This window comes from Pongo pygmaeus, chromosome 17, assembly GCF_028885625.2.
Source record: "Pongo pygmaeus isolate AG05252 chromosome 17, NHGRI_mPonPyg2-v2.0_pri, whole genome shotgun sequence".
In the NCBI taxonomy this organism is placed as follows: Eukaryota; Metazoa; Chordata; class Mammalia; order Primates; family Hominidae; genus Pongo; species Pongo pygmaeus.
This window is the reverse complement of record NC_072390.2, coordinates 25587271-25613678: the sequence shown is the minus strand read 5'-3', so window position 1 is coordinate 25613678 and position 26408 is coordinate 25587271. Positions and strand designations below refer to the sequence as shown.

At 35.9% G+C, this 26408-nt stretch overlaps 1 protein-coding gene across 11 annotated transcripts in view; it reads right to left on the bottom strand.

The window, feature by feature from the left end:
* The window catches only part of PPP4R1 (protein phosphatase 4 regulatory subunit 1), a 72724-nt gene that overhangs the window by 22697 nt on the left and 23619 nt on the right, over positions 1-26408 (bottom strand). For 2 of the 11 annotated variants that reach the window (XM_063653891.1, XM_054460956.2), the window contains exons 3-11: positions 25574-25709; positions 24327-24433; positions 19259-19401; positions 18591-18737; positions 15205-15312; positions 14997-15062; positions 13596-13754; positions 7517-7644; positions 589-1115 (exon numbers count right to left, since the gene is read on the bottom strand). In XM_063653891.1, the coding sequence (XP_063509961.1) occupies positions 589-1115; positions 7517-7644; positions 13596-13754; positions 14997-15062; positions 15205-15312; positions 18591-18737; positions 19259-19401; positions 24327-24433; positions 25574-25709 (1521 nt within the window). The remainder of the gene's footprint in view (positions 1-588; positions 1116-7516; positions 7645-13595; positions 13755-14996; positions 15063-15204; positions 15313-18590; positions 18738-19258; positions 19402-24326; positions 24434-25573; positions 25710-26408) is intronic. The other 9 variants (XM_054460959.2, XM_054460957.2, XM_063653893.1 and 6 more) reach the window with 5 other exon arrangements.

Here is a 26408-nt window from a genome sequence, read left to right as displayed (position 1 = left end):
AACAAATCTGTATAAATTACAGTAAGGAATGCAATGATGAGCCTATTTTAAATAAAAAATTTCCAGAAAATCAGATTAATTGTATTTATCAAGAGAATTTAGAAATACATGATAATGATGGTCATACTACCTTTTTCTTTTTTTTTAATAGACAGGGTCTTACTCTGTTGCCCAGGCTGGAGAACTATCAGAGCAAGCTGCTGCATGAGCCTTTGACACCATTTGAACTTAGGAGGTTGAGGCTGCACAATTACAGCTCAGTGCAGCCTCAACCTCCTAAGCTAAAACGATCTCCCACCTCAGTTTCCCAAGTTGCCAGGACTACAGGCATGTGCCACCATGCCTGGCTAATTTTTTATTTTTTGTAGAGATGGGGTCTTACTATGTTGCCCACTCTGGTCTCGACCTCCTGGTCTCAAGTGATCCTCCTGCCTCAGCCTCTCAAAGTGCTGGTATTATAGGTATGAGTCACTGTGCCCAGTCCATAATACATTATTAAATGACAATTTTTTCTGAAATGAAATTTTTAAGACAGACACTAATATTTTTAATCAATTTCAGAATAAATAACTTGATTGACTTCCATACCTTTAACATCTGGATCATCAATGTGGGGCTCTAGATTTTCTATCATTTCTTCCAGTTCCTTTCTGGTGGCCATGGTGATGTTTGGAGAACTGGGCACAGGGCCTTCAGATTCTTCCTCTGGTCCCTCTGGGCTGGGTTTTCCCCCAGAGTTCTGTTCAAGCTCTATGTCTAGATCTATTTCAGGAAGAGGAGTCCTCCAGAAATGGAAGGAGTTATACAATTCCTGATCTAAGAGAGCTGAATCTTGTGAAGTGGTGCCAACCTCTGGTCGTAACATAGATTTGTAGTTACCAGGTTTTTTATTATTCTCATTACTAGCTGCTTCCTGGTGAGATTCTGAGGATAAAGTACAAAGTAAAGAGCTGTCCAGTGGAACACTAATTTCACCTAGAGGCTTCCCGGATGCCTCAGCAGCATGGTCTTCCATCGTGTTTTCCAGTATGACACCGGAATTACTAACACTGAGATCTGAAGGAGTATCCTCTGGCCTGACTTGTACATCCTCTGGGGCTTCTTGATCTCTGGTCCTTTTATTGTTTTATTTGGTGGGAAAAAAACAATATGAAAGGATAATTACTTTAAAAAAACTGATGAAAGATATTACATATAGCACTTAGACAAGTTAAACATTAAAAATTACGGATTATCTGTACAAACTGAGTTTATGTATATTATTTATAATGCTTCTTTCTCCATCAGCTGTTCTGTGTTCAAAGATGTAAATACCTGTTAAGTATAAGTCTAGATAGTCAAGCAATATATATTAGTTAGAGAAGGTAACATTTAAGAATCCTGGGATTCTATAATACCATGCTAATTTCAATAATAAATAACTAAAGAAAAGTAGTGGAAACAGAAATTCCTACAATCATTTTATGATCCATAACAACATTTAAATTATATTTAGGGTTATTTGTATTGCCTCTCTACTCCAATGACATATTGCAAAGCTGAGACCTAAGGCCTATTTGCTTACATTACACAAGGAAAATAAAATTAAAAAAATTTTAAGATAGTAGTAGGAAAGATACTTATTTGCTATCTCACAAAATATATTAAAATCTGCTTGAGTGTAAATATTACTTCTGTTTCTTCTAAAATATTCATCTCTACTCCCCAAGGTTTTCCTAAAATGAGGTCATAATTTAATTGATAAGGACAGATGGTACAAATTCATTAAAGTCCACTGATTACTGCCATCTATTACCTAAAGTACGACTATAAGTGTTATTATTTGATTCAATTAAATTTAACAGGCATTTATTGAGCACCTACTAAGAGCCAGGAAATGAAATCAGTATTGAGGATTCAAATGTGAATGAGATGTAGCTCTTGATCTTGAGATTACAATTAGAGGCAAACAGAAAAAGTGAACATGTATCAGCAAATTGCTGCTAGACAGGGTGGTAAGCACAGATGCACGCACACTGAACACAGGAAGAGATGGGAGTGAAGATTAAAAGGCCTTCAAGGAAATGGCATGAGTTGTGCTCAGAAGAACCAATACATGTTTATGGGGCTAAGGGGAAGAAAAAAGCATCCAAAGGAGAAACAGCACATGCAAAGGCGGGAGTGGCAGACAAGGTGTGACGCATTCAGGAATCAGCAATGAGGAAATGATGGATGACAAGGATGAAAGATATCACAGGAACCACTGTATTCCAGACCAGCAGACCTCCGGAGTTCATCCTGTTTCTATTATCAAACTGTTAATAGATCTGTTGTTTTAGAAAGACCATTCTGGAGGAAGTGTAGAAAATGAGTTGAGAGGTAAGATAGGAGGCAGGAATTACAGACATGCAGGTGAGAAGTGATGATGTTCTGATGGAGGTAGTGTCTCCAGGACTACAGAAGAACACATTCAAACAGCAGCAAAAATCAACAGGACTTTTCCACTTATTGCATGCTGCAGGTAACAAAAACAGTTTCACAAGAAAGCTAACAGGTTCAGGTTGAGAGAGGTTGAGTTAGCTATCCATGTTGGGTTCTAGGTGGTGATTATCTATGAGAAAGAGGTAAAGACTGAGACAGAGGTGGAAGTCATCAACTCAGAAAGATGTGTGGGGCTGACATATGCGGAGGCAACAAATATTAATAAAGAATAACACAACAATTGCATAGAATAACAAAGAGTGAATTTTCCCGTATAAAAGAATAATGGGCATATTTTTAGGCTGAGGAAAATAGGTTAGAAGAGATGAAGGAACTGGAGACACAGAGATTGATGGAATAACTGATAAAGCAATGTCTTTCTGAGAAAAGGAAAGAATATGGGCTTCAAAAACACAGCAGAACAGATTAAACAGGTGAAGAGACTTGCTTCCCAAGAAACATGAAAGGGAAATAAGGATGGCTGAATATGTAGGTAAATTTGTAAGAATAATACAGGAAGATGCATCTGTGTGCCTTTAAATATACACAATAAAAGATGTTTAACAGGAGATTTAAAGAACCGTGCAAAAGGAGGGTGATGTTAATACCTATGTGAGCTCCCACTTAAACAGTCACCATCTACATTCTCATGAAATTATGAAGTTCCCTCTTCTCATAATGCTGTTTTCAAAACCATTATTTTCACAAACAGGTGATTATTTTTTAAAATACTGATGAACAAAAACATACGTAAGTCATCTGAAAACATAACACATTGTGACTGCATTTTAAATTCTGGTATTTTTCTTCTATTCTTATAACTACAAAATATATAGTATGCATATATAATACAGTTGTTTACAAGTGTTAAGAAACTAGACTTTAACGTTCTTACTCTCGCACTGGCACTACGTTAATATAAAATTCTGAGCCTTTTAAGGACTTCTAGGATTCCTCACTTATTCCTTATTCATAAAAATGAGGAGTTGACCTAGATAACCTGTAAGATGTTCTCCCACTCCAAAGGAGCTCCTGAAGCTAGTGCTGTTATGCAAAATAAATGTGTCTTCTATATGTTTACGAATTATGTATTTCCCATTTTGTCCATATTAAAAAATATATAATTTTCCCTTTTGTTATAAAGAACACTAGTGGGCCAACTGGTAAAATTCAATAAAGGCTACAGATCAGCTAACAGTATTGTATCAATGTTAATTTCCTAATTTTGGTAACTGGACTACAGTTATATATTAACATCTGTGTTTTAAAGAAATACACAGTATTTTAAAAAGGTAAAAAGAACATCATGTCTAAAACTTATTCTCAAGAGTTCAAAAAAAAGAATAAAGCAAATATGGTAAAACAGTATTTGGAAAATCTAGATGGATATATGAAATTCTTTGTGATATTCTTGCAAAATTTCTGAAATCATTCAAACTAAAATTTTTAAATTATAATAAGATATTGTTCAGAAAGGGGGAAGAGAAGAGCAAATGGGTGAAACTTGTAAGACCTCATATGTACTATCTAATAAATATAATGAACTTCCGTTTTTGTTTATTGTTTTTTTAAGAGACAGGGTCTCGCTCTGTAGCCCAGGCTGGTGTAAAGTGGTATGATCATAGCTCACTGCAGCCTCAAACTCCTGGGCTAAAGCGATCCTCCTGCCTCAGCCTCCCGAAGTGATGGAATTACAGGGCCTTGAAGTTCCTTGATCACTATCTCACCTTGGTGTTAAAATTAAATTTTAATATTCTCAGCTGCAAAAATGAATGGAGAATGACTGGTCAAATAACTGTTTGTCTGATAAATGTAAACTTGTTAGTTTGTCCAAACTTAAAACTCTTAGAATGATTTTTTTAAAAGAAAACTAGAAGACAAAATTTTCCCTAGTACAGTATTAAATTCTGGATAGAACTACAGCATGCATGGCTTCAAAAATGTCAAAAGTATAAATTCTCTAAATTCTAATTTTTCCTGGTAAAGTATAATAGTCAATACAAAATCAAGCTGTTCAGTGCTAAAATTCTGATATTCCTAACTGTCAGACTTTGAAATGCTATTGTACAAGACAAACATTTTTTTGAAAATTGAGGCCCTTTGTGACTCTATAATGAGAATTATCCTGTCTTCTAAGAGACGTAGGTATCAAGAGCACCAGAGGACAGCCCAGAAACTACCTACTTAAGGAGGAATCTTAAGTGTCTTTTTGTGCCTACATAAGTTCACAGTTAATATCTTCAGAGTTCCTTACTAGAGACTATGGGCCTAGAAAATTAATTACTGGTATTTCAAGGAGAAAATGACTTGCAGAACATCTGGCTAAAGAGGCATTGTATCCTGAGATAAAAGCAAACACGCTCCAGGATACCTTCCAAGTACTGTGAATTAACTCAATGAAGTTTTAGCATTCATGAAATAATTCCAAATTTGTGCTAATAATTTTTTTTCATATAGTTAGCATTAAGCTAAACTGGAAAAAACCAGCAAAAGTGGTTTAGTTACTTCAGATTTTTGAGGTCAAATCCATATTTCCCTAGAATAATTCATTCAGGATTGATATGTGCACCAACGGGCCAGGCCCAGCGGAGACAAAGGGAGGAGCTGGCCGCCACACTGCATGGCCGGGAGGCTACTGGATGATAGATGCCAATATGTAGCCAAAAGGATAGGATTAAAATAGTGCTCTCATCACAGCGCTACTGATGACGAAGACAAAAGCTCTGTACTTCCTGGACAACTCAGTAAGTTTAAGACAGCACTTTGTTAAACGAGGGTATGGATGGAACAAGAAGCTTTCCAGAGAGCAGCAAGTACAAAAACAGGGAGAATTAAGAGAACATGGTGCATTCAAAGAACAATGTGGTAATGAATGCTTATTTTATATACTTTTAAAATGCAGATTTGAGTATTTCAACTCTGCTTCTGAGAAGTAGGCTTTATCAGCACTTTCAAAGAAGCATTAATAGCCTGATCCAGGGTGAGTGAAAGATCTGATGTGTAAGTCAGATGTTTGGAATCAATAAATGCTTCAAAGAGTAATAAAGTGATAGTAAATGTTTCTAGGGTCAGATGAAACACTATACAATAACAGTGGTAGAAATATGTTGCCAAAAACTTGCTTACTTTGTAAGACATTTGTTTGAAAAACCTGAATCTAAGAAACCGAGAGAACTTTGAGAACAGGAACTAAGTTCTATCTTTCCATTTACAGTTTCTGGTTCATAGGAGGTGCTCAGTTAACTTTTGTATAATCAATCAATCAATCTTAATACCACAACAGTTTAAGACAGCTTAAAACAAATGCCAGTATGCTATTTAAGGAAGGGCAAACAAACTAATGGTTCTGAGATTTAATAATATATAGAACTACTTCTTTATAAAGATAGGATGTCAAACTGTGCAAAAGCTTTTACAATATTTAACATAACTCCTTCCTTAGCCAGGAATGCTCTCTTTCCCCTACCATATCATTAACATAATTTAATAAGCTCTAATAATATTACTGAAGATCAGCCATACAAGTAGTATTGCCTGGACATTAAGACATACCTCATTACAATGGAAGAAGAAATTCAGGGAATTGAACTACCTTTAAATAGCTCTTGCAGTAATGCTACACACTGGTAGGCGGCAAACATGGCCTTGATAGGCACACTGTTTAGGTCAGTGAAGTTTTACTGTAACACAGCCAAGGTTGTCCATTTATGTAATGTCTATGGCTGCTTATACACTGCAAAGACCGAGTGAGTAGTTGTGAAACAGAAGAAAGTTTACCAGCTCGTCCTATATAGTTCTCTGTAAATTTATAGTTTGACTTACTAGACCCATTTCAGACTTTAAAACAGAAGTTATGTAACAGTCTTCAGTATAAACAGATAATTTTTTAAGTATGCTGATTTCAAAAATGAAAAATAGATAACATTCCCCACCCACCATCATCACTTTTGTCAAACTGCTTGCAGCACCTGTTTTCAAAAAAACTGACAGACTTTGCTTGCTAGGAAGACAGGTTTGAGTGATTTTCTTCCTTTACAAAAAACAGTACCTCAGGTTTGTTTGGCTATTCAGCAGGACAGTAGGAGAACGGGCAAAAAGGTAAAACAAGGCAGCAGAGAAGAAAGAAGAACTGCCAAATCAAAACACCAAGAAAGCAAATAGCACAGTATCAAGACCTATAGAAGAAAATGTCCATTAGCATCATGACAAGGGAGGGAAAAGACACTATGGTAACTCAAGCATTATAGCAGGGACTGTTTCAAAAATTTGTACTAAAATTACTTCAAGTGCATAACTAAAAGTTTGTGTACATTTCCCGCATACTAGTAAGTTAGGCTTAAATTAGTTTTTCCCCTAAATATATAATAAATTTTTAAAATTTAAATTTAATAGAAAATTTTCAACGCAAAAACATTTAAAAATAAAAATCACAGTTGACTCTTTAAGCTTTATTTAAAAGTTTGGTTTCCTTATGAGACTGATGTACTTAAAACTGATATACTGGCTAATAAATACACTAAATTGGTGTCAATCATTCCAATGCTTTCTCCTTTAACTGACAGATTACAATCACCATTGACAAAGAATCCAAGATGCACAACTAAATTATTTGACAGAAAAGGACAATAAAACATATTCCTAAATTAAGTTTTACTCCTTAAAAACAAATTAAAAAAAAAAAACAAACACTACACAGTGTATAACAATTACCCTGTATATTGTAGATATCAATGAATGACTGACTAGATAAATAATGTACTAAATAAACATTTTTTAAAAGTCATAATCTACCATTTAGAGTTTCCTATGTGCGAGGCATCTAGCTAATTGTGTTACATGCATCTACTCATTCAATATGTAACCAACCAAAGAAAAGATACTTAACAAACAAATGCACTTAAAGTAAAGCTCTATAAAAATATTCACCAATTTTTATATTCAAGAGAAATAGCAAACTATCAAAAAATAACATTTGTTGCAGAATGGTAGAAATGTTTAAAAGCAGTAAAATTAGAAAACAAGGTTTTAAAATTAGAAAATGGTTTCAAAATTATACCTATTTTTGTTCTCTACTGACATCTCTTCTGAACTTTTGCTTTCTTCTTTAAAATACTGGCCTGAGCTAGATGGATTAGCAAAAGTAGATATGAAAGGTCCCAGAGACTGAAAAGCTGCTTGGCGAACCTAGGAAGATAAAAAGGACAATAATAAAGGAATCATTTTTAAAAAGAATTATATACACACACGCACACATTATATATATCTAATAATCTACTTTCAAATGCCAAAGTATGTTTAGGATAATAATAAAGCTTTTCTAAAGGAAGCCCAGATTCAGAACTTTAGTTAGGATTGAAAAACTCTTACAAGCTATTTTCTCTGGCTGGGCACAGTGGCTCATGCCTGTAATCCCAGCACTCTGGGAGGCTGAGCTGGGCAGATCGCTTGAGTCCAGCAGTTTGAGACCAGCCTGGGCAACATGGCGAAATCCAGTCTCTACAAAAAATACCAAAGTTAGCAGGGTGTGGTGGCGCATGCCTGTGGTCCCAGCTACTCGGCAGGGCCTGAGGTGGAAGAAGCGCGTGAACCCATGAGGCTAAGTCTGTAGTGAGCCGTGATCACACCACTGCACTCCAGCCTGGGTGACAGAGCAAGACTGTCTAAAAAAAAACCCCAAACAACACACACACCAAACAAACAAACCCCTATTTGCTCTTTTTTACTTTCAATTGTTTTTATCCTCTCTTGAATGTTTGAACCATGATAATCTAAGTATGAGATACTATGAAACATTTGCATAGAACAAAACTAAAGAAAGTCCTGCTGTGTTCTCAAGAACAAAAAGAATAAGGAAAACCAAGAGTGCTACGAAGAACATAAAAATCAATAAAGCCAACAAAATGTGATAATGTTTTCAGGTAGGAAAGACTTTAATTTGTTCACTACAAGGAAGCAAGACAGATGTACCAGAAATATAATGTTAACTTAAAATATATGTCACAAAGATCTTGAAGCGTATACTATTGTTCTTGATGACAGTCTCATGTAGGAGTGGTGATAAAGAAGTTATAGAATTCCACTTCATGTCATATTTCTGTATTATTTTTAAAATCAGGAATTTTTAAAACATTTGAAAATGAGAGGTTTTATGGAAGGATGGATGGACACAATCAGACAAAGGCAACAACAATGGGAAAACTGGTATGTTACTAAAACCTTGACTTTGCCACACACCAATTTCCCTGAAGTTTAGCATTCCTTTTCCTTTTGAGACAGCTCTCGCTCTGTTGTGGAGGCTGGAAAACAGTGGGGCTACCATGACTCACTGCAGACTTAAAATCCTTGGCTTAAGTGATCCTCCAACCTCAGCCTCATGAATAGTTGGGGACTACAGGCATGTGCCACCACATCCAGTTAATTTTTCTTTCTTTCTTTTTTTTTTTGTTTTTTTGCAGAGACAAGTCCTTGCTATGTTGCCCAGACTGGTCTTGAACTCCTAGCCTCAAGCAATCCTCCCACCTCCTCCTCCCAAAGTGTTAGGATTACAGGTGTGAGTCACTGCTCCTGGCTAGCATTTCTTTTCTTTAAAAAAAAAAAAAAAAGGCATAATAATATGTTTTCCAAGTTTAAGATATTATATAGTAAGCATGATTTTTACAAAAGCAAATAAATGTAGAGATATCTATTATTAGTATTTACCTACTCTTGGAGAAGCATATATAAAAAATGACTCAATTGGTTTTTTAAAAAGGCTAGAATTATATGCATGAGAGGGAAAAGAATAGCCTGTATGTGTGTAAACTAAGGGTTTTTCTCCCCCCCTTCGTAAGTCACCAAACATTACTTCCATAAAAGGATAAAAGGTCACTTTTAACGCTTGTATGCATGAATTTAATCTTCTCTGAATACTGTTATATCTCTGAGCTTGTTCCCAATAAAGGACATAGAAAACTTAATTTATCTAAATCATTAGTTTAGCTTGTTGTTAGATTAGAATGAAAAAAGTTTAATGTGGAGGAGAGAGATCACCTTCAAGTTTAATAAGTTAATTAAATCCTACCATTAATCTACCTCCTTGATTTCACAAAAACAGAAACTGAAATCCAAATACAATGACTTCTTCAATGTTACCCTATAGTTACAATGAAATTGGGACTAAAGTCCAGTTTTAACTCTCCAACACACCCCACTGCCTGTAACTGAGTAATTTTCCAACACTATAAAAATATTTCTACTTTGAGCTATTCCTCAAAATAAAGTGATTTTAAGCTATTATTTTTACTAGTTTCAATGACTTTAAGAAATAAACAACTAATGATTTTAAACAAAAGTTCTGGAAACCACTAAAAAACCCACAAGTCACTCAAAGAATAAATATTAAAGAATTTCAGAAATAAAATTAACTTTTAATTCAATTTTAACTTTTGAGAAGGGACAATACAGTAGATTATAACGTTCCCCAAATGGCTTAACATTGTTCGGACAAAAGACTATCTTGTCTTTTTTTTGCACCTAAATAGGCATAGGATTTACGTGTGTGTGTGTGTGTGTGTGTGTGTGTGTGTGTGTGTAAAATAGGCATAAGATATATATTTTTCTCAGACAGGTGCAGCATATATAGTCCGCCCTCTGTATCCACAGGTTCTGTGGATTCAACCAACTGCACACTGAAAACATTGTTAGACCCACGATGGTTGTGTCTGTATTGAACAAGTACAGACTTTTTTCCTTGTCATTATTCCCTAAATAATACAGAATAACAATTACTTACATAGCATTTATGCTGTATTAGATATAAGTAATCTAGAGACGATTTACAGTGTACAGGAGGATGTGAATAGGTTATATGCAAATACTATGCCATTTTGTATCAGAGACTTTTGAGTATCCTCAGATTTTGGTATCCACAAGGGGTCCTGGAACCAATCCTCCATGGATACCAAGGAACAGCTGTGTATCTCTAAAATGACTGACATATCCATATTCTCTAACAGGAACTAATGCATGTTACCAATCCAAAACAACGACCAAATACATAGCTTCACAAAGAAAATTGAGTAAGCTATGTTAATCTTTTCTAACAAGCCAATACAGGATATAACAAAAACATTAATATAATATCAAGGCTTAAGAGTCTTGCCCTCTATGTCAATTTTGTTTTGGGAATGAATATGCAAAGGTCCTGAGATTGATCTCTGCCATGACGGTGTGAGGAGCTCAGCTGACCCACTTCCCGGTGAAGTAAGTGAAAATTATAAAACAATAATTCAAAGCCCCTGGAAACGGCCCTAGGAGCAAGCAGCAATTGAAGGGATAACAATTCAAGAAAACTGACAAAATGTAGTGTATACATAAAAAAGCTGAGAGTCTAATTTTTTTTTTTTTTTTTTTTTTGAGACAGAGTCTCGCTCTGTTGCCCAGGCTGGAGTGCAGTGGTGCGATCTCGGCTCACTGCAAGCTCCGCCTCCCAGGTTCACGCCATTCTCCTGCCTCAACCTCCCGAGTAGCTGGGACTACAGGCGCCCGCCACCACACCCGGCTAATTTTTTGTACTTTTTAGTAGAGACGGGGTTTCACCGTGTTAGCCAGGATGGTCTTGATCTCCTCACCTCGTGATCTGCCCATCTTGGCCTCCCAAACTGCTGGGATTACAGGTGTGAGCCACCGCGCCCGGCAGACCATTCCCTCCTTATAACGCCTCCAGTGAGGTGAGGTGGAGACAGCAGTGTGCTGTAGCCAAGCACACTGGGGTCTGCTCTCCCGCAGCTCCTGGGCACAGGCTGCATTGCTCCAGCTACCTGATGCTGAGGCCCAGTCCTGAGTGAGAGCAGCTGAGGGGTGAGGCTCCTTTCTTCCACCCTCCTTTGGGTGTGGCACACTGAAAAGGCTGGGGCCCCAAAAGCCACTGGTCTAGCTCACAGGGTGGTGATTCCTCACCAGGAGAAAGAAGCCAAGGGAACCTCAGGCTGCCGCCCTTCCATACCCACCAAGCCCCTGTCATACCAGGGTGGCTGTGGGCAGACCCAAAGCTGTACCTCCTGGAGGGGGGAAATAGTCTTCACTCAAGCATTCCAGCCAGTCACTAAACAAGCAAATAACAGTAACAAGCCCCAATGGGGGAGCAAGGATAACCAGTATCAAAGTTACTACATATATTATCTAAAATGTTCAACTCTCAACAAAACATTACAAGGCAGGCAAAAAAAAAAAAAAAAAAAAAAAAAATCCATACATTAGGGGGATAAAAGAGACAGGCAACAGAAACTGATTGTGAGAGCAATCAGATTTCAGACTTAAAAAAAGACTTCAAAGTAGCTATTATAAACATGTTCACAGAACCAAAGGAAATGATGATTACAGAAGTAATGGGAGTTATGGGGACAGTGCTGCATCAACTAGAGTATAACATCAATAAAGAGAAATTATAAAAAAGAACCAGATGGAAATTCTACAGCTGAAAAGTGCAATGACTAAAATAAAGTCAGTACATGAGCTCAACAGTAGATCTGAACTGGCAGAACAAATAATTGATCTATTGAAGATAGATCAATAGAGATTATGCAAGCCAAAGAATAGAGAGGGGGAAAAAATGAGGAAAAATGAAAAGGGCCTCAAAGAAATGTGGGCCATCATTAAGCACATTAACATTATGTAATGGGAATATTAGAGGGATAGAAGACAGAAGGAAAAATATTTGAAGAAACGTTGGCTCAAAACTTTTCAAACGTATTGAAAAACCTAACTTACATAACTAGGAAGTTCAATCAACTCAACTCCAAGTAGTATAAACTAAAAGAGGTGCACATATGGATACATCACAGTAAACATTCTGAAAGTCAAAGGCAAGGAGAAAAATCTAGAAAGCAACAAGAGAAAAATGACACATCACTTACAAGGGAACCCCAATATGATTAACAGCTGACTTCGCAGCAGAAACAGAAGAGGTCAGAGGCACTGGCATAACACACTCAATCTCACATTAAGTAAAGCTGTCTTTCAAAATTGAAGGTGAAATAAAGACATTCACGGATAAATGAAAAGAGAATTTGTTGTTCACAGAACCACATTAACAAGAAATACTAAATTAAGTTTTTTGGGGTGAAAGCCATTTACCCAGGTGATAATTCAAAGAAGGAAGGAAGACCTCTAATCCATAACCTAACCTTCTGCCTAAAGACACTGGAAAACGAAGCAAAATAAACTAAAAGCAAGCAGAAGGGAGAATAAAGATTAAAATGGAAATTAACAAATAATAGAAAAATAGAGAAAACCAATGAAACCAAAAGTTGGTTCTTTAAAAAGATGAACGAAGCTGACAAACCTTTAGCAGACTGGCCAAGAAACAGAGACAAGACTCAAATTACTCAAATAGGAAATGAAAGAAGAGGCATTACTACTGACATTACAGAAATTAAAAGATTATAAAGGAATCCTATGTATAATCATATACCAACAAATTAAGTAACTTAGATGAAATGTACAAATTCCTAGAAAGATACAAACTATGAAAACTGACTCACGAAAAAAACACACAACAGACCTATAACAAGTGAAGAGATTGAATTAGGAATTTTAAAACTATCTACAAAGAAAAGCCCAGGCCCAGACGGCTTCACCATTGAACTCAACCAAACATTTAAGGGATAATCAATACCAAAAATAGTAGAGGAGGGAACATTTCCTAACTCATTTTATGAGACCATTATTACTCTGACAACAAACCAGACAAAGGCAACATAAGAAAACTACAGACTATCATCTCTCATGATATGGACACAAAAACCCTCAACAAAATACTGACAAACTGAATCCAGCGACATATAAAAAGAATTATACAACTATGACCAAGTGGGACTTATTCCAAAGATGCAAGTGGTTTAACATCTAAAAATTAACATAATACATCATGCCAATTAAATAAAAATCAACAGGACTTAAATGTGTAAAGAAATTTTTGTCCCATTACAAAAAAACACACGGACTGTTAATATAGTAGTCTTTCTACTGTCTATTCCTAAAAGTATAAAAAATAATATATCTTAAATTATAAGTTATTTCTTATGAGGTCAAAATTATGTTTGCTTTAAAACGGACACAAATGTATTATTTTACAAAAGTGATAATCAAAACCCTACCCAACGTGAAGGATCACTGATCAAATTAATAAAAAGTGCTGATAATTTGGTCCGTCGGATTTCTTGACATGTTGCACATGAAACTGCCATGAAGCATTCAGCACAAGCCTTTCGGACTCCCCATACATTATCAGAACAAAGCTGGAAAAATCTGGGCAGCTATGTGAAAAGGAAAGTCTTGTTAGTTGGATAAAGATAGCAGATTTCATTAGTTACTTCGCTTTCATTTTCTGCTTTCACGCTTTTTTTGTTTGTTTATTTGTTTTGAGACAGAGTCTCACTCTTTTGCCCAGGCTGGAGTGAGGTGGTGCGATCTTGGCTCACTGCAAACTCCGCCTCCCGGGTTCCAGCAATTCTCCTGCCTCAGCCTCCCGAGTAGCTGGGATTACAGACGTGTGCCACCACGCCCAGCTAATTTTTGTATTTTTAGTAGAAATGAGGGTTCACCATGTTGGCCAGGCTGGTCTCGAACTCCTGACCTCAGGTGATCCACCTGCCTTGGCCTCCCAAAGTGCTAGGATTACAGGTGTGAGCCACCACGCCCAGCCTCAGTGTTTTAAATATTGGATTGTCTTAAAAAGTAGGATCTATCAGTATTTATACTCAACAATTTTCAATAAATCACATCTAATTTACTGTCTATTCCTGAAAGTATAAAAAATAATATATCTTAAATTATAAATATATAACATATAATAATATATCTTAAATTTTAAGTTATTTCTTATGAGGTCAAAATTATGTTTGCTTTAAAATGGACACAAATGTATTATTTTACAAAAGTGATAATCAAAACCCTACCCAACATGAAAGATCACTGATCAAATTAATAAAAAGTGCTGATAATTTGGTCCATCGGATTTCTGGCTATGCAAAAGCATACTGGATTGTCTTATGCAATATTTCCGGCTATGCAAAAGCACTCCCAACTATCGTAGCTTAAATGTTATACAAGAGCTTGCCCCTGAACTTAATTATTTTGCATAAGAGATGGCTTCAGAAACTCTTTAGGTATGGTGACTTATACATCAAGTATATGCATCTTGTGTACCATTTAAAACTAACTTGCTATAGATTTAATATGCCATCAACATTTTTGAGGGTTGCAATAAAATTAAAGATTCAATTGAATAAGTGAGAATTGATTTGCTTAACAGAAATGGAAGAGGTAAAAACAGATCAATGGTTCTGAAACATATCTATATTTTTAATAAATATCAAAAATATAATTCAAACACCCAGATTACAGATATTTAAACTCCTAAATTCAAAATTATTATCTTTCTGGTTTATATCCATGGAATTGTGGTAATAAAACTTTGGAGTAAATGTGTGCATTTCAAACTTTATGTACTACTTTGTAACACACACTGTTTACTCCTTTATATCTGCAATACTTACCAACATTTCTTCAGTAGCTTGCTGGCCAACTACACTGCAAATATCTCCAAAATTGGCAGCACAGACCTGACAACAAAAGCATCATTGACATTTCAAAATATTACACATAAGGTTCTTCTAAGATAATCTTTTAAATGTCATGTATCAGTACATTAACCACTAGAACTATGTTCTTAAACAGAAGAAAAAAAAAACGACAAAAAAATACCTTTCGAACGTGAAACATTCTGCAATCGCAGCACATCTCACAAAACCTAGGGAGGATAAGACGCTCTGTAATATCCTTCCCAACCATGGGAGCCATTTTGCACATTATCTAAAATAAGTAAGAACAAACACACACTGAAAATATCAAGTAAGCCTCTTTCAGTTAAATTAAATAACTTAATAAAAGTATATAATTTGAGGAAACATAAAATATGATATGGCATCATTATACTATATAACTCACAGAAAACATTCATAGCCAATTACTAATTTCATCTTATTTATCTAAGTAGGAAACAAAGACAGATATTAACCACAGTCAATAAAAACAACCAATAAATACTGCATGCCCAGTAAACCCACAGAAAATCCTAACAATTTCATTTTTGTCCACAGTTTCCATCTTACCACTACTTCATCATTTTGCCTGGTAATTTTAAAAGCAAAACAAACAAACAAAAACCTACATTTTCCCAATTTAAAAATTGGTGACTGTTCAAAGGGAAAATTATCCCCAGGAAAGACCTAGATTTAGCATATCTGTATTGCTAAGAAAAAATTCAGTCCTCGCCTTGCAAAGCATCCTGTGAACTAAAGCTCATACATATCAGAACCATGTCCTGGTTTTGCAAAGCTTCAGTTCCAGGGAAAACATGAACACAGTTCTGATATAGGAATGTTTCAGTTAACACAATAGCAGGCAAAGTGAGGATTAACTTTATTTGAAAACTGGCCCTCTATTTGGATACATTGCTCCCACAGTTAATACAGAAAGAAATGGGATAGCCTGTCGTCATTTATCAATTGTATCAATTGCTAGACTGTACAAACAGGACAAAATAAAGAAGTAAAAGAGATACAGATTGCAAAGAAAGACAATTCTCTCTATTCAAATATGACATGGTTGTCTACACAGAAAATCAGAAGGAATCTACAAAGAAGCCATGTTTAGGAAGGTTGTAGGCTATAAATTAGAATACAAAAATCTACTGTATTTCTACAAATTAGCAATGAACAATGAACTAGAAACATTTAAAAACAGTATCACTCACAGAAGTACTTTTAAAAAATATGAAATCAAACGAAATACACACAAGAACTTTCTGCTGAAAACTACAAAAGATTAAAGATATAAATCAAAGACCTAAATAAACAGATCTACCATGTTCATAGACTGTGAAACTGGCAATTCTCTCCAAATTGATGTACAGATTCAACACTATCCCCATGAAAATCCCACCATCAACAGAACTAGAGACAATGCCTACATCTCCTAAATCCCAAAACCAGTTTTGTTTTTTAAATAAGCATCTCCATGCTCTAGTTAACAATACAAAGTTATGCTGTATATCACTGATGTAGCATAACTAAATTTATTTAAAAATGAATTATTTTTATTAAGAAATTAACTTTTATTAAGAAATTATTATTATTTCTCTATCTATTAAGATAGAGAAAATATGGGAGCCATGGAATATAAAACACGACCAAAAAACAAACACAACTGTGAGAGAATCATAAGACTCCTACTAGCACTGGATATAGTTTTTGAATTTTTTATTATAATGTTTTACTAATTTTACATTGCATCGAGAATTATAATACAGCAAGTTAAACGGCTCAATATAAACCAAAAATTAGGCCAAGATCAAAACTGACTTCCTTCATTGCAAAAATCCTAAAGTAAAAAAAGAAATAACGATGTTTTGGAACTAGGGAGAAGTGGTGGTTATACAACTTTGTGAACATATTATATGCCACTAACACTTCAAAATGATTTTATGTCATGTAAGTTTCACTTCAATAAAAACATTACTGAAAAAGTAAATTTATTATTAACTGGTAATTGAGTATCTAAAAATAATAGATTCAAGAAATTCTTCAAGGGAAAGAGACTAGAGAGATCATCTAATTCATCCCACTAATGATGATCCAGAAGCAACAGTGTGATTATTAATAGCGTGATTATTAATAGTGTGATTATTAAAAAATATCAACAAAGATGCAACCATATTATTTTAGGTTTAAGGAGTGAACTCTTACTATCCAAATAGATATGAATAAATTTCCAGACGAATTTATCACTTTTCTAATTTACCATCAGAATTACTACTATCCGAACTCAGGAACCACAGATGTGAATCACAACAGATACTACTCTATTCTAATTCATGCCCGATCATGGCCTTCAAGTAATCAGAATATTTGCAAACCATGTCAAAAGAAACCCAGAAACTTCCTATTACATTTGACTTTATGATGTATGTAATGACTTAACAATCTGTATATTCTTCTGATAACCATCACCGATGTCATATATCCTGGGAAATGTACTTGCCTGACCCTCCTTCCCACAAAGACCATACCTGTCAGAGCAGGAGTGAAGTATTATTTTATTTCCACTGTGCTTACACAGTGCCTAGAAAAGTGTTCAATACCTACTGAAGGGGTTCAAGTGTTTCTTCGTTCAATACAGGGTTTTTAAAATTTTAACTGCACTGATAAAATAACCATTTCAGTTTTCCATTTTGACATAATAATTTACAATTATTTATTATTTTCTTATTGTGTGCAGAAGGTACATTTTCCTTTGTAAGCCTTTATGTCCCTTTCTAGCCCTGATTGTATTTCAAATTTAATGATTTGTGGCAACTTTAACAGAAAAATGTTAAACAAGGTAAAGCAGCCTTTTCTTTCTTTCTTTCTTTTTTTTGTTTTTTAAGACAGAGTCTTGTTCTGTCAACCAGGCTGGAATGCAGTGGAATGATCTCGGCTCACTGTAACCTCTGTCTCCCAGGTTCAAATGATTCTCATGCCTCAGCCTCCAGAGTAGCTGGGATTACAGGCATGTGCCACCACACCTGGCTAATTTTTTTGTATTTTTAGTAGAGATGGGGTTTTGCCATGTTGGCCAGGCTGATCTCAAACCCCTGGTCTCAAGTGATCCTCCCACCTTGGCCTCCCAAAGTGCTGGGATTACAGGCATGAGCCACTGCACCCAGCCCAGCCTAATTATTTTTTTTTTCCTTGAGGCGGAGTCTCGCTCTGTCGCCCAGGCTGGAGTGCAGTGGCCTGATCTTGGCTCACTACAACCTCCACCTCCTCCCAGGTTCAAGTGATTCTCCTGCCTCAGCCTCCCAAGTAACAGAGACTACAGGCGCACACCACCATGCCTGGCTAATTTTTGTATTTTTTTAGTAGAGCCAGGTGTCACCATGTTGCCCAGGCTGGTCTCCAACTCCTGACCTCAAGTGATCCACCCACCTCGGCCTCCCAAAATGCTGGAATTACAGGCATGAGCCACCATGCCCGACCCCGGCCTGACTTTTAATAAGCACCTCTTTTCAGCCACATTTTGCATAAATGGAAAAATGGCATTTGACTTACAGCCACAGCTTCTGTTTTCACATCATCATTGCTATCTGGGGCGGTCAGCTCTATGAGGACAGGGCACACTTTGGTCTCCACATCAAATCGTTCAATGAGCTCCTGCTCCAAAAGAGCAAGCAAAGCTGCCTGACTTGTTTTCCTCACCTAGGAGAAAAATAACAACACAAAGAAAGTACATATGCAATATGACAAAATTCTATCACTTGATTTTTATAAACAAAGATTTCTCATCTCAAAGGGACCCATAACTGGAAAAACTCTGCAAATAAATATTTGTGTTTATTTTCTTCAACTATTACAAAGACTACAGAACTTGGTAGATTGTGTTGTAACAGAGGAAGTGGACAGAGCCATCCTGGTAAAAGATGCCTCACAAAGTAACAAACATTTTAAGGGACCCCTAGGAGGTTACCAAGTGAGAGTGCACTTACTAGGCATTGTCTATAATGGCATTAAAGGGATCTACTAGATTTGTCAGACTCTAAACACATCTTGTCTAATGAACACAAGACTCTAAACACAGACTCTAAACACATCTTGTCTAAATGAACATTTGTTCATTTTTGAAAAACAGTAAAACATTCCAAAAAGAACACTTAGGCTAGGCTATTCTCCATATATTACACTACATACATTTCTTTTAAGAACATAAATGGTACTCTTACCTGATTATTCTGATCTGCAAGATATCTAACCACAATAGGTAGTAAGAATTTTGAAAAAGCGTATGGTATTGAAGGCCGGTTTTCTTGACAAAACAGTGCGATGTGAGGCACCTGTTCCATCAGCTCCGCTCTCACAGTTGGTTCTATTGAAATAACGGCAATGTGAGCAAACATGTTCTCCTGCAGCAACAAAACCTTTATCTGTTCTTGAGGGTACTAAGGAAGGCTATGGACTTTCATCTTCAAAATATAAAGGACTTGAGACAACATCCTTTAATTCTGCAATCCTTTTCACAATCGTACACAGATCAATCCCATGAGTGAAAGGAGGACCTTATCTTCAACCCAAGCTTCTGTTGTTCACAGTATGCACTGAGTATCTAACCATTTCTTAACAATAAATATATTCATCACCTACACTGTGCCACACTGTGCCAGGGGTTAAATATCCTATCTGATATTTACATCAATACTCTGATACATATATAGTATTATCCATAAATTCCACTATTTAAGAACCTACTAGGACAAATCATAAAAACTAGTTCCTAATCTCAACTTAGTCAATAAATGAAAGATATATAATTAGACTTAAGACTAAAAATGGGTAAATAAAAATTAAAGATGACAAATATTTTTTAAAAACCTGAAAAGACCCAAGTGCATATGGCAAATTTACATGCGAGAAATATGGCACTTCAAATTTCTGGGCTTCAAAAAGATGAAATGTCTAAGAAGCAATAGTAGGACAATTGGCTAGTTAGCACGGAACAAAAGTTCCTACTGTACATCATAAAGATCAAAAGTACTAAAAGATAATATTAAATGTTCAATCTTGAGGTGGGAAGACAAAATCCAAAAATCAACCGTTAAGACCAACTAATTTTACTTTATAAAAACTTTATTATAAGCTGGGTGTGCCTGTAATCCCAGCACTTTGAGAGGCCAAGGCGGGCGGATCACTTGAGGTCAGGAGTTCCAGACCAGCCTGGCCAACATGGTGAACCCTGTCTCTACTAAAAATACAAAAATGAGCCAGGTGGCACATGCCTGTAATCCCAGCTACTCCAGAGGCTGAGACAGTAGAATCACTTGAACACGGGAGGTGGAGGTTGCAGTGAGCCAAGATCGCGCCACTGCACTCCACCCTGGGTGACAGAGCAAGCAAAACTCTGTCTCAAAAACAAACAAAAAAACTTTAATATAGATAACAGGTAACCACACTCAGTTAAAAGGAAAAACAGCCTGGGAGCAAATTCATGTATAACAGAGTATTAGGAAGTGAACACACTGTTCAAATAAATAATAAGAAAGAAAATAAGGATACAAGTAGGCAATTCATAGAAGACATGCAAGTGACTGAAATACAGACAGACATGATGGATTACCAGTAACAAGTCATTGTATCGGACCTAACTAGAACTTTGGTACCATTATTATGCATTATTAAAGTTACATTAAAGTAAATATGTATGAATGTGTCTACTAGGATTTCAGATATCCAGAGAAATTAACATAGCTTTAAGTAGAAAATACGGTATTTTACAAAGCTCAGAATCTTATCAACAAACCAATATCTGGAATTTCTATTATACTGTTGTACCATGTGAAGTTGGCCAGATATGAACAAAATAGAGTGTTTCTGTTTTGAAGAAAAACCTAATTTTAAAAAAACTAAACATACAGGCCTCTCCTTTTCTCACGGATCCTGAATTTTCTAAGTTAACACTGACAATTGCTTATATTTTTGAAGCAAAAGGAGGACACAAGTTATGGTTTCAGTTAGAAATGAAATCAGCAACTTTTCTTTCTTCAAAGCCCTGCTTAGGCAAATAGACTAATGTGGGGGGCGGGGAATAAAGCCCAGAAACAGACGCATGCATGTACAGACAACCGATTTATTAAAAGGTGAACTGCGAAAGATGGTCTTCCCAGTTGTGTCAACTGGCTACTCACATTAAAAAAACAAAAAATGAAACTTGTCCTCTACTTCGTATCATGCACATGAATAAATTCCAGGTGGAATACAGATCTGAATGTCAAGGCAAAAAACAATAAGGCTTCTCTGTGTTAGAGAATACAGGAAAAGATATTTATGACTTTGAGATTGGAAAAAATCTCTAAGAAGACACAAACGGCATGACCCATAAAGGAAAAACACTTCTCTTCTTTAAGAAGCATCACTATGAGTGCAAAGAGAAGCCACAGAGTGAAAAAGATATCTTTAATATACATAAATGACATAGGGCTCATATGCAGAATGAATTCCTGTAAATCTGTAAGAAAATGACTGCCAATTTTTTAAAGGGGGAAGACACTTAGACATTTCAAAAAAGAAGAAGCCGGGCGTGGTGGCTCATGTCTGTAATACCGGCACTTTGGGAGGCTGAGTCAGGTGGATCACTTGAGGTCAGAAGTTCAAGACCAGCCTGGCCAACATGGAGAAATTCCATCTCTACTAAAAATACAAAAATTAGGCGGGCATGGTGGTGCATGCCTGTAACCCCAGCCACTCGAGAGGCTGAGGAAGAAGAATCACTTGAACCCAGGAGAAGCAGGTTGTAGTGAGCCAAGGTCATGCCACCACACTCCAGCCTGGGTGACAGAGTGAGACTCCATCTCAAAAAAAAAAAAGATATCCAAATACCAGTAAGTGTATAACCAGGTATGAACTTCATTGGTTACTGAGGAAATGCAAATTACAACCACAATGAGATACCACTATACATCCATCCATTCCAGGGGAAAATAAAATAAAAGCAGATGGTAAATTTTGGGGAATAAAAAAATCAAGATAAAAGCTAATGAAAGGTAAGGCAGAAGACTGAAAAGTTCTCAGCTGCTTATTTGTCTAAACTAAGGATACGTATTTCATTCACTTCAGAGCTATGTTATTATTCAATAGTCTTTATCTTACCCAGCTATTACAATAAGCCCAGTCCTAAAAATTAGAAACTTCAGGGTCAAATCCTCTCTCTTCCTCACTCTGTCCAGAGGTTAGCCTTGGAATCCCTCCTAGTACTTCAATTTCTATCCAGCAATTCATCCTTATAACAATTAACTGGCTGGTCACAGTGGCTCATGCTTGTAATCTCAGCACTTTGGGAGGTTGAGGCAGGTGGATCACTTGAGGTCAGAAGTTCCAGACCAGCCTGGCCAACATGGTGAAACCCCTTCTCTACTAAAAATACAAAAATTAACTGGGTGTAGTGGCGCACGCCTGTAATCCCAGTTATTCGGGAGGCTGAGGCAGAAGAACTGCTTGAACCTGGGAGGCAGAGGTGGTTGCAGTGAGTGGATATCACGTTACTCTGCTCTAGCCTGGGCAATAGAGCGAGACTCTGTCTCAAAAACAAAAACACCCAATTAATTGGTATAGTCTTCCAATTAGTCTTCTTGTCACCCATCTTTTTCACCAAATCAGTTCATACTGCTACACTACACTGTTCTAAATCACAAAACAGGTGAAGTCATCAGCATGGTTTATTATAAACCTTTACAATCTAGCCCTCACCTAACTTATTTAACAGCCTAATTTTTCTAACCTGGAAACTCAGCAGGTTAGTCTCATTGTCAGGTTGGCCTCATTGTTGACCAAAGGGGCCACCATCTTGAACTCCTCTCTCTGTCTTTTCCCCTCTTGGGTATGCCCTTTTCCCTCTCTATACCTCATCATTCTATCAAATCCAACTTAAATGTCACTAACTTTCTGAAGCCTGCCCCGATCCTTCCCATTATAATTTATTGTTTATATGTTGGCTGCATTCACTAAACTGTTAACTTGATGACACAAATCCTTGTTCACCTTAATAACTGCTCTAGCATTTAATCTAGAACCTGGTATAGAGTTTGTACTGTTTGATGTATACTGAATGAATGGAATTATGTCAATAGAGACATTCACTATGAATTTACCAATGTGAGAACATATTTTAAAATACACACACACACACACACACACACACACACACACACACTTACAAAAAAAACCTCTGGAGTTGGTAAACAGGTAAAGGAAAACAGAAATCTATCCTTAAAGAATATCTGTCTCTACTAAGGAATATAACCATAATAGGCTATAACAGTGCCATAAATTTATGTTAAATTGTTATTTAACTTAAATCAAATTAAAAAAATAAGTAAAAATTATACTTGATGAGACCCCTCCTAAAACCATTCTAGAACAAGCATATACATAGGCAATTATTTACACAAAGGTAGATTATTGCTCAGTTAAGCCTACAAATGTTCTGCCCACCCTGTAAGAATATTAGAAACATTTAAGGCTTATGTAAACATTTAACATATTCCCATTAAAATCAACTGTTCATCAAAAGATGAGCTTGTCTAAAAATTAAAAGATAGGGCTTGCTGAGATGCCAAAAAGTCTGTCAGAGGTGGAAAATATACTTTAATAAAGATAATAGATTTAAGGAAAAAAGTTTTAAAATTTTTGGATGGTTTCTAAAATCAAGTATAAAAATATGCTTAATATTACCTTAAAATAGTTTTATGTGTTAAGCATTAAGTATATTTTACTACAACAAAAGATATATTTATACAAACTTTAACATCACTATTTTCTAAGCCTTAAATCAAGTTTACCTCTTTCTTAAGCAGACTTTCTTATCTTCACTTTGGAGATAAACCGGCTTTAGTTTTACAAATGGTTAATCAACATTTTTTGCAAGTGAGAAACCACACAGAAAGCAAGCTTTCTATACTTGCCTAAAATAATTTATAGCCTCCTCCATCTCTTTTAATGTATTCAAAATTATTCTATATATTTTTATTAATCCTAAAATATTAATATACATGATGCAGAACAATGTTTTTAGATTTGTTTTGATGAGAAATTTCTAAAATTAAACTAAATGAGCCCACTGTAAAATGTCCAGGTCTCAGTAACAAATTTTACTTTTGTTGTCACTGATGGGTTTGATAATTACTTAGTAAATATTTTAAAGCTATCTCATATCACATTAACTTTTCAATTAGTTTTTAGAAACACAAATTTGGTCAAAGAAACCTTTCTAGAACAGAGTAAATTCACTTTCTCCACATATACCTGAATCATCGGCCAATCTGCTAATTCTTTCCAAAACAGCGATACAATCTCTTTCATCATCGCAGACTTCCCTCAAGGTATCCAGCAAACTCCGGGCCACCATTTGTCTACACAGAAAAACAAAATTATGTATGTTCAATGGCATCAATAGCTAATATCCAGAATTTTAATTTTTTGAGATAGGGCCTCATTCCTGTTGCCCAGGCCGGAGTGTAATGGTGTGATCACGGCTAACTGCAGCATTGACTTCCCTGGCTCAGGTAATCCTCCCACCTCAGCCTCCTGAGTAGCTGAGACTACAGGCATGCACCACGACACCTGGCTAATTTTTAAATATCTTCAGTAGAGATGCTGTTTCACCATGTTGCCCAGGCTGGTCTCAAACTCCCAGGCTCAAGCAATCCACCTGCCTTGGCCTCCCAAAGTGCTGGGATTACAGGCATGAGTCACTGCACCTGGCTGATATCTAGAATTTTAAAAGACAAAATCTGTATATTTTTTAAGGAAATTTTTTCTTATTACATTATTAAAACATATATTAGGTCTATCATTTTCTAAGTGGCAAATGGCAGTATTGATTTTATTTTAACAAGATGAGACTGAATATTTACAACATTTTTTTTTAATCTTTATCTAACTGATTTGGCAAAAAGTCACCAAAAATTCATTTCAGTTGTCCTTCAGTTATCATAATGAAAAAACACACTTATTCATTATTCAAAATGTTATCTTTACATATTTTTAGTAGTATGAGTTTTGCATAGCTATAACCAAAAAATCTGAACCAAGACTTTTTGATTTCCCAGAAAAGTGTGATATAGGTGGTCTGGGATCATGGCTGGACAAACACAATGCAGTAGAAAGAGTGCTGGCTCTTGGTCACTGCTGTGTGACCCAATGACCTTGAGCATCACCCGTCACACAGCAGGTATACAACATCATGTGTTGAAGGAATAATGTACTTCCCAATAAGCAATTTATATGAATACCAAAATTATGTCCAGTGGCAGAAAAGCAATGGTAATTAATGGTAAGTTTTTTTGCAAAGAAAGTGTGCTGTATGCTTACTAGGATCAAAGAATATACAAGTACAAAACTGCTCATGCTATGATTATGAATAAAACTTGGTGACTCAGATTGTGCCTGTTAATAATACCTCCTTTAAAGTAGATACTTTCATTTTCCCTACTGAAGTTTAATAAAACCACCCTTCCACTTCCACTTTAACAAAAAGAATATGCGCATACCTGTTAAATACGTTCTCACTTGCAGCATACTTGTCCAATCTCCCCAGGGGCGTCAACATTTCATCTTGTGAGACAAAGTCCAGGGCTGAAGGTATAATAATCACATCAGACTCTGAGCTGTAGTCATCCACACCAACTATCAGAGACATCAGAAATACTCCTTATAATACTTTGAAACTAAAATGTACCCCTTGCCTGTCTGAAGCAGTAAAAATCTGTTTCTGGAATGGTACAAAAAAAATCACAACAGACTCTCAGAATCAATCCAGAAGCCACAAATAACTAAAAGATACCTCCTCTCCTTTTTCTACAGATATGTTCTACTTGGCTCTATAAGCACAAAGGTCAGAGGCTACAGAAACTCAGTATGCAGGAAACAGTGATCAGTCTTGAGAACATGTTCAATCAAGACACTAACAACTTGTGAATAGGCACACAAAAAGTCAAGAACCAATATAGTTAATCCTGCAATGTAGAAGATAAAGCTAATGAAACTGGTATCTAACTTCACTTAATAGAAGAAAGCTAAAAACATTAGTATATTTATATTCATTAAACAAATATTTATTAAATACATTTGTGCCAAGTACTAGGGTAGATGCTGGGGAAACAACAATGAAAATACTAATGTTTCTGCCTTCAAAGAGCTAATATTCTACAGAAAACAATCTACTTTAAAATGATCATTGTAATAAAAGTATGTATTAATACAAACTAGAAGGCCAGACACCCATTCAAGCTGCAGGAGAAGGAAGAGAAGACCAAGAAAGAATGGCTAAAAACTAACCAAAAGGTAATTATTTCAAAGCAACCAAGCAATGAGTGAAGGTATGAT